The sequence below is a fragment of the Sycon ciliatum genome, chromosome 1, assembly GCF_964019385.1.
Source record: "Sycon ciliatum chromosome 1, ocSycCili1.1, whole genome shotgun sequence".
In the NCBI taxonomy this organism is placed as follows: domain Eukaryota; kingdom Metazoa; phylum Porifera; class Calcarea; order Leucosolenida; family Sycettidae; genus Sycon; species Sycon ciliatum.
Window position 1 is genome coordinate 3,613,804 of NC_088643.1, and position 9,453 is coordinate 3,623,256.

The following is a 9,453-nucleotide window of genomic DNA, read 5'->3' on the forward strand; positions in this document are numbered from 1 at the left end:
ACGGTTGCCATGGCGACTGGTAGGCAGTGGTCCAACGAGATCCATGGCTACGATCTCGTTAGGGAAGCCAGCTCGCATGGACTGCAATGGTGCTCGGCCAGTCGTAGCGCTCTTACGGGACATGCACTCTTGGCAATTAGCTACAAATGTGCGCAAATCAGCTGACATACCTGGCCAGAAGAAACGGCATTTGGCCTTGTCAATGGTCTTTGTAGCACCGAGATGACCACCACTAACATCGGCGTGCACTGCAGATAAGATATCAGCTTGGAAAGAGAACGGAACAGCTAATTGCAAAACAGAATCAGCCGATGGGTCTGTGCGATACAAAACACCATCACGTAGGGAAAGCAAATGAATTTCAGAAGCATAGCGGCGAACAGCACGGCTAGAGGCAGTTAATGTGTGTGCAGGGGGAGAATTAAACACATCATGACTAGAATCATGCCAGCCTAACACAATGGACACATCAGGATCCTCTTTTTGCGCAGCAAGCAGCTCAGCAGCAGTAAAGCGCGGCAGCCAGGAGTCAGGTGCAGGTTTCGGTACAGTGGGTACAGGATCACAAGCAGGAGCAGGAGCTGCTGGTGACGACTGGTCAGGCGGTGACTGACGGGTAGTGGCGGCAACAGACTCAGGAGGACGGCGAGACAGAGCATCGGCATTGCAATGTTGACGGCCAGGGCGATGAATAACCGTGAACTCGAGTTCAGCAAGTTGTTCTAACCAACGGGCACGACGACCGCGTGGTTCCTTGAGCGAATGGAGCCATTTGAGAGCAGCATGATCAGTGCGCACAACAAATGCTCGACCAACGAGGTAGTAGCGGAACACATCAGCGAAGTGAACAAATGCAAGGAGTTCCTTCTCTGTAGTGGAGTAGTTACGTTGGGCGGTGTTGAGAATAGCACTACCGTAGGAAATCACACACTCATGGCCATCTTGAACCTGAGAGAGCACACCGCCCATACCAAAATCACTGGCATCAACATCAAGGATGAAGGGAGCGGCGGCAGACGTGTAGTCAGGCTGAGCAAGCACAGGCGCAGATGAGAGGCGTTTTTTTAGTACACAGAAAGCAGCCTGACAAGCAGGACCCCAGGAAAACTTCGCATTTTTCTTAGTGAGTGCGGCCAGTGGGGCGGCAGCTTGCGCGAAGTGCGGAACAAATTTCCGGTAATACCCAGCGAGGCCGAGAAAACCACGCACTTCACGAACGGATGTCGGCGTACGCCAGTGAACAATATCGTGAACCTTCGAAGCTGAGGTGTGAAGACCATCGGCACTGATGTCCACACCAAGGAACTTAGTGCGGGGCTGCAGGAAAGCGCATTTCTCAAGCCGAAGCTTGAGATTGTACCGACGAAGACACGTGAAAACGGACCGGAGGCCATCCAAGCCAAGACTAACAGTGGCTGACCCAAGGCCAATGTCATCAAAAAACACACGGCAGACGGGATCAGGACTGGTAAGGAGATTATTTAGGATCGTTTGCATCAAGCGCTGAAATGTGGCAGGCCCATTGCAGCAACCCATAGGAAGAACCGTGAACTCGTACAACCCAAGGGGCGTCACGAAGGCTGTTTTAGCTTGATCTTGAGGGTGGATTGCGATTTGCCAGTAGCCACTAGCAAGGTCAAGTGTCGAGAATACCTTAGAGCCAGAGAACGCGTCTAGGGTATCGTCGACCCGAGGAAGAGGATAAGCATCAGCTGTGGTGATCTTGTTGAGCCGGCGATAGTCAACACAGAGACGCAGAGAGCCATCTTTCTTAGGCACGAGGACAACAGGCGAAGCCCACGGGCTCGCAGAGGGAGTAATGACACCTTTCTGCAGAAGGTCATTGATAATATTCTGGAGCTGCTCACGATGACGGAATGGAACACGGTAAGGTTGTTGTTTAACAGGCGAATGATCACCTGTGTCTATCTTATGTGGCGCAAGATCACAGTACCCATGGTCGTCGGGATGAAGAGCAAATACATCGTGGTACTGCAGGAGAAGGTCACGCAAGGTAGAACGGTCCGTTGGTGATAGGTGACAACAATTCTTTTCGATATACGCATCAATCTTCTCTACTGGTACAGGCGGCGGCGGCATGAACGGCGAATCATCAACAGCAGCACAAGTGTCAGCACACTCAGGGACAGGTTCACATACAGCAATATGAGTATTTGCATGCAAGGTAATCTGGGTGGTACCACGGTTAACCACATTGATAACCAAGTTATCCGGGGACGTGACAGACGTTCCGACATCCAATGTCGGGTGTTTCTCTGAGAACGAATCAAGTGGCTCGATTAGATACGAAGTATCAGCAGCAGGAGAGCCAGCAGCACATACCGACGGGGCAACCGGAAGAATGACTTCATGACAGGGCGGAACTGAAACAGACTGTGTGATGCACACACGGAACGAGGAAGCAACACGAGACACCGGAGATTCAACAGCATTGGCAGCAGCAGCAGGCTGAGCAGCAGCAGCAAGCACGGAGGCAGGGACGGCAGCAGGTACGGAGGCAGCGACGGCAGCAGGAACAGTCGGAGCACTCAGGTCGGGCACGACAGTCGTAACATGGGCTGGTGTGGGCGCGGCAGCAACAGCAGCAGAAAGCGAACGCACACGTGGAAGGGGTACAAGCGGCAATTTAACATCATCCAGGACCAACTGAGCCCGGGAGAAATCAAGCAGGACATTGTGCTGCTGGAGGAAGTCAGCACCGAGGATTACATCAGACGTGATATCAGCAGCAACGATAAAATTCTGAACAGCTACGAACGAGGGTGTACAAACAGAGAGGGACACGGTACCCGTAGTGGAGAGGGGACGGCCCGTCACACCAGACACAACAGGAGCAGCAGACACAGGGACAGAGGAGGTCGTGCACAGACTACGCCACAATGCAGTAGACACAAGTGAAACACTAGAACCAGTGTCAACAAGAGCATGGCATTTCGTATCTTGGAGACTAACCTCGACATAGACAGACGGAGAAACTGCAGAAGACGACTGAACATGAGTAACAGGACACACAGTCACAGGTGCAGACGTAGGGCAACGCACATCAACAGTACAATAACAGGGACGACATTCACAACCAGTACAAGTCGGCACAGTCGAGCTAGGAACACTAGTATCGAAGACTGGAGCTTGCCGAGCAGCACCAGTCAATAGCGGTTTCCCGACTGACGACTGCCACGCGTCGAGTGGGGACAATCACGACGGAAGTGGGACGGATCGCCACAAGTGAAGCACCCGCGATCACGCGCGCCATCGTAAAGTCCGCGGCCTGTGCCGTTGTACGGAGGCGGGTTACGATTCGAGCTGCCAGGAAATCGAGTTGGGCCCGACATGGGCGCGCTTCGAGGGAAGACGCTGTGACCACGGCCGCGTGGAGCTCGAGTGTCGTCACTATACGCCCGTGGCGACGGAGCGGAGGTTGCGGAGAAGACCTGTAGATCAGCTAACTGGTCCGAAATTTTGCTCAACAACGATAGTACGAGCGGGTCGGTGGAGCTCGAAGTCGAACTCGGAGCTACGTGGGCCACGGTGGCACTGGACGTTGGAGTCGGATCCGCGAGTGGACCTACGGAGTGTGCCTGAGGCATAGAGGCGGTCAGGGCAGCGCAGGCTGGTGTAGGAACCGGAAGACTGCGGCGATTCTCGACCTCTAAGATCGCTGCAACTAATACTTCGTACGCCCGTCGAACGGCGGCATCGAGGGCTGCAGGGCTGGATGTCCTGATGTGCAGGCGCAGGTCACTATTGACCTGGCCGTCAATAAATTGATTGAGCGTCAGGCGATCTAACAGCGGACCCTGTTGACCTGGAAAGGCGCGTGCCGCAAGGCGCTGAAGAGCTGCGGCGAACTCGGCCTGGGACTCAGTTGATCGTTTCAGGCGAGCTCGAAACTCGGCCTCAAGGAGGCGACTTTGCTGTGGCGGTTCGAACCGTAGCCCTAATTCGGTGCACATTTCTACATACGTATACTGCGGGTGCGCCGCCAGAATGGTCTGGTAAGTTGTAAAAGCACTCTCCTTGAAACAACAAGGTAAAAACTGCAGCCTTTCCGCATCCCGGTACCCATTTACCACGCACGCTGCGTCGAACCTGGCGATGAAGCAGTGCCAATCGTCTTGGCTGGCACCCCCAAACGTCGGCGGTACAACTACCGGCCGAGCAAGTGGTGCCTGTCGAGGAGCCGGAACCTGACCCGGAGCCAGAGCTGGTGCAGCGGGAGCAGCAGCGGCAGCAGCAGCTTGAGGATTCTGTGCCATTTTCGGTGTCGTGTATATAAGGATAACAAACAACAAGTAGGCCTATAGGACTTCGCCAGCAACACGGGACACGTTTGAGGACTAAGCCTACGCTATAGCAACAGTTCAAGTACGGCGAGCAGTGCAAGAAAAACTGGCAACGATAAGCTAGCTTACTTAGGGGACAAGACTACGAATAGATCCAACAAAGTAAGCCTAGAAAATACTAGCACTACAAAAATGTAAATATTAAAATCGTAAATTGGCACGGAACAAAGTTACTCAGCTTGAGTTGAGACGAGAACGGCAACGGCAACGTTCACTGCACGGTGAAATAACGAGGCGTGGTCCGGAATACTGCGACTGACGAACGCAGAGCTAACACCGCTGCCACCAAATGTAGTACGCGACCGAGTGACAAGGCAAAACTGGTTCAGTCTCTCCGGCAAAACACAGGTAGTATTCTCAGGGAACAATATTGCACGAGAAGACAAACGTAGGTGGCACAGAATTACTTATAGTATATTGAAAGACTCAATAAGTGAAGGGAAGACGACAGAAACAACGGAGGCAAAGACTCTGCAACAACTGAGCTGGGCAACTGGCACACGGATCTATATATGGTACGAGATTGCCAGTTACAGCTCCGAGCGCTAGCTAGCGAATGAAAGCAAGGGATCTGATGGTGTCAGCAATGCATAGTGCAATACATAGTAATACATAGTGATTTGTGTAGGGGAAAGTCCGTCTACTACACAGCTGTTCTTGTGACTGTTGGCTTGCATGTGCAGTGGTTGACTTGTTTGTCTGTTTGTCCTCCGCTGGACTGTGTGTGAAGTGCCTTGACTTGTTCTGCTGCTGCCTGTGCTGCTGCTGCTGCTGACAGATTGTGAACTTCAGCTACGGCATGAGACACGAGGATCCCATCGATCGCATGCGCTTCTACCAGAAGGACCAGCCGAACAAGGCGTCGAAAGTTCGCCGAGAGCAAGTACGGTCTCAGTTGCGTAGCTCTAGACTAGAGGTGTAGGGAACTAGCATACTAGCATACTAGCCTGTAGCCATGGCGATTGCATCTGTTATCTACAGTAGAACTTCACGTGATTCCTTGACCTCCCTTATCCCGACTCTTGTTTTAACATGGTGGTTATCATGGATGTTTGGTTTTGCGCATGTCAGATGAACAGGGTTTTTTCTCTCATCATGAGCCGATAATCCTTGCAGTGTCATTGGTATTGAGTCAATACTTATTTTCCATGGTGCGACAATGAGAAAAACAAAGCAAAGTCGTACTTCAAAGTACAACTAACTCGAAAAAGGAGCACCATGCAACATATCTATTCGATATGCGCTTCCGCCACTGCAAGGGTCGCGGACTGATCCTTCGAACCTACGCTGGGGTGGCCATGCCGATTATGCGAGCCACGCAAACACATTGAAACACACTGAGTCAATACTAAGCTGAAGGTAATCAGGTCCCAATTGCACTACCACCAGCTGACATCTGAGTTCAGGACAATGTCAAGATGCAGGCGTCCTTTAGGCTTTACTCCCCAATGTGCCCGGGTGGCTCGTATTTGGTGTTATGCACGTCTATTGCAATAGAGCTCTCGGTCATTGAATACATTTGAGCATCACCGTCACCTTCGCCAGCATGTAGACTACATGTATATCTATGTGTTAAATCTGGTTGTATATGTTTCGTTACAGGTGAGCCGCATGCTACCGGACAACTTTCTGGAGCAGAACATTCGCCTGTACATCCGAGACTCGCAGGACCGAGATAAGCAGCGGAGCGCATCTTGGTGAGTTTTGCCTTTACCTTTCTTTTGTTTGTACTGCCTGTAGCTCTCTCCTCTCTCTCTCTCTCTCTCTCTCTCTCTCTCTCTCTCTCTCTCTCTCTCTCTCTCTCTCTCTCTCTCTCTCTCTCTCTCTCTCTCTCTCTCTCTCTCTCTCTCTCTCTCTCTCTCTCTCTCTCTCTCTCTCTCTCTCTCTCTCTCTCTCTCTCTCTCTCTCTCTCTCTCTCTCTCTCTCTCTCTCTCTCTCTCTCTCTCTCTCTCTCTCTCTCTCTCTCTCTCTCTCTCTCTCTCTCTCTCTCTCTCTCTCTCTCTCTCTCTCTCTCTCTCTCTCTCTCTCTCTCTCTCTCTCTCTCTCTCTCTCTCTCTCTCTCTCTCTCTCTCTCTCTCTCTCTCTCTCTCTCTCTCTCTCTCCCTCCCTCCCTCCCTCTCTCTCTCTCTCTCTCTCTCTCTCTCTCTCTCTCTCTCTCTCTCTCTCTCTCTCTCTCTCTCTCTCTCTCTCTCTGCCTCTCTGCCTCTCTCTCTCTCTCTCTCTCTGCCTCTCTGCCTCTCTCTCTCTCTCTCTCTCTCTCTCTCTCTCTCTCTCTCTCTCTCTCTCCCTCCCTCCCTCCCTCCCTACCACCATTCAACAGCGTGCAAGGCTGATGAATTGACCGCCACTAATTTTAGCTTGGTATCCACCACACAGCTGATTGAAGCGGCTTTTTCTGGCCAGTGAATCCCTACGTGCTTAGTCCGGTCCAGGAACGAAGCTGTTTCAATTCCGTTTGCATCGTATGGCTGATCATTGGCAAACAGAGAGGCTGACAACTCCATCACTGTAAAGTTGATAATGGTGACAATGGTGATGACCTTTGTATGGCCGTCCGGTGGTGTCCTTTTAGTGTACTCAAGGCTTAGCAAAAAGTGTGTAGGGGGACTAGCTCACATGGTAGAGCGCTCGCTTAGCATGCGAGAGGTACCGGGATCGATACCCGGGTTCTCCATACAATCTTTTTTTTTTTGCTCCTCCAACCAAGTAAGTTGAGCCAACACTTTCACAGGAAAATATGACAGCTGGCTCTTCTTGGAGACTCCTTTCTGTATTTTTAGCTGGAGGCTTGGCTCCTGGACGAGCGTGTATACTGTTCGCTGAAATGGTTGTACAGCAGTGTACTGTGTGGGTGGTGGTCTGTGGCTTGCCCTGTCAGTCTTACTCATGAGAAGCCCCTGAACCATAGCCAAATATAGCACATGTACTTTGCTGACCTCTAGGCTCTTTATGGCGTAATTTGTAGTTGCTGTTCCTATCTTTCTCTCTCTTTCTCTCTCTCTCTCTCTCTCTCTCTCTCTCTCTCTCTCTCTCTCTCTCTCTCTTCTCTCTCTCCCTCTCTCTCTCTCTCTCTCTCTCTCTCTCTCTCTCTCTCTCTCTCTCTCTCTCTCTCTCTCTCTCTCTCTCTCTCTCTCTCTCTCTCTCTCTCTCTCTCTCTTCTTGTGTGTCATTGTCCTTTTGCAGGTGCTTCCAGCAGTGGTGTGTCGAGAATGATTGCACAACACCTAGGGTAAGCGTGTGCATATACAGTACTATGAAAGTCTAGCACTTGTGTGTTTTTTCTGTCAACGATCCACGTTTATAAATGAAATGTAATGCTCCTGTGCGTTTGAGCTGGCAGCAAGCAGCAAAAAGTGTGGGTGAAATGGGGGACCCTGGCTGCTTTTTGGAATCACTCTGATTTGTACTGGTCGTTCCGACAAACTGACCGAAAACAACCCTTCCTTTTCTTACTAGGATTGTTCACGAAAGTGCCGTAATCTGTTTCAGGCTCTTAGAATCCTAATAATGTTTTCTGCTTATAAAGGGAACACTGCACCCTTAAACCTCGGTCCCTGGCCGGGGGACACCCACTGACCACTTTCAGATGTCTTCTGACAGAAGACTGGCAGCCCTGAGATGTGGTGTGTGGGCTGTAGCTGGTATGTGGCATGTAGGCTGTAGCTGGTATGACTAAGTCTATTCAGTCCAGTGCTCACTGAATCTTGTGTTCTTATGAAGCTTGCATACCATTGCATACCTGATGAGGGCGATTTCCCCGAAACGTAATAATTGATTGATAAACGAGTTTGATATTGTTGCTGAGTGAATGGGTAAGAGCGGGCCTGCTCTAAAACCACTTCCTATAAATGAAGCTGCAGGTAGCCTCACCACTGTTACTTGTGTTGTTGTATTGTTCTAGGATGGTGGCGATCCGGACATCTCACTGACGCCGCTCAAGATGAGTCAGGACCCGACCGAGGCGATGCAGTCCAGCCAGACACCGTCCTATCCGGACGTTCCAAACGCATTCGGAGGTCGCGCCACACCCAACGCGCCAAGCACTGTGTCGCAGAGGTTGCGATTCAGCGGCTGATTCGCTCCGGAGCAGGCCATCACTGGCAGAAATCTTTCCAACCTCCAGACCTATTCTGATCATTGCCAGGTGTCTGATCTTCTACTGAATCGCAAAAAAAACAATTGTTATCCAGTATATTGGAGCCTATCTCGGCTACATTGCACCCTCGACAACACAATGTCATCTAGAACCCTGATTTTTGTTTGTCTCTCAGACATCTCGACTCACGGAAGGAAGCACTACGCCGCATAAAACTATTTTTGGTGAAACACGACGCCAACACGGGACCCGGGGAGGTCTCGGTAGAATCGACTCTTCTATTTTTTGCGCAGTATTCAGTCGCCAGCTCAAGGAACCGTGTGAGTTTGGCCGTAGCTGTGATTTTTTTTTAAATTAATTTAGCCACCGAGGTTCTCTTGCGATATCCTCTTGCTTTGTGTATTTATGCAGTAGACGTACTGCACAATACACTGCGATACAACCACCGCGGGTGATAGCGGTGCTTTTTTTCTGGTTCCGCTAGTATTTATGGATCTATTCAGTTTTATTTCGAATGCGTTTGCTGTTTCTAGTGCGGCAAGCCTTCCGGCAGTCGTCGGTCTTCCTGATAATGACTGTATGCTTGCTGCCTTCATCCCAGTCGATACTGCCTGGTCTCAGCCGTCTATCCGAATTAGTATTCTAGTACTACTACAAGACCACACGGAGTAAAGTTGCGTATCATCCCTGTTGAAGTCTGCCATTGTTACCATGGCTGCTGCCAATACTCAGCCATGGTTACCATGGCTGCCAGTATCCAGCCATGGTTAACATGGCTGCTGCCAGTACCCAGTCAGGTACGGTATGTTGCTTGATTTCATTGCACGTACGCTGTTTAACCCTTCAAGCAAGTCTGGTGCTTCCAAGTCATTGCTGGAAAACAGGCTGCCATGCTGGCGGCATCTCCGCTATTGCTTTGCAATTGCCCTCCTCAAGGAATGCAGTTATTTGAACTTATTTCCTTGTTCAATACTGAAAAAGTTTGTTCTTGAA

The 9,453-nt window shown here is 50.7% G+C and overlaps 1 protein-coding gene and 1 non-coding gene across 2 annotated transcripts in view; both read left to right on the top strand.

Moving 5' to 3' along the window:
* The window catches only part of LOC135810250 (deoxynucleoside triphosphate triphosphohydrolase SAMHD1-like), a 24,616-nt gene extending 15,163 nt beyond the window's left edge, over nt 1-9,453 (top strand). Inside the window, exons 17-20 of the mRNA XM_065323733.1 lie at nt 5,143-5,247; nt 5,967-6,061; nt 7,548-7,593; nt 8,266-9,453. Coding sequence (XP_065179805.1) covers nt 5,143-5,247; nt 5,967-6,061; nt 7,548-7,593; nt 8,266-8,439 — 420 coding nt within the window. The 3' untranslated portion in view covers nt 8,440-9,453. The remainder of the gene's footprint in view (nt 1-5,142; nt 5,248-5,966; nt 6,062-7,547; nt 7,594-8,265) is intronic.
* Nucleotides 6,966-7,038, top strand: Trnaa-agc (transfer RNA alanine (anticodon AGC)). The gene has a single exon. It is a non-coding gene; the product is annotated as a tRNA-Ala (tRNA).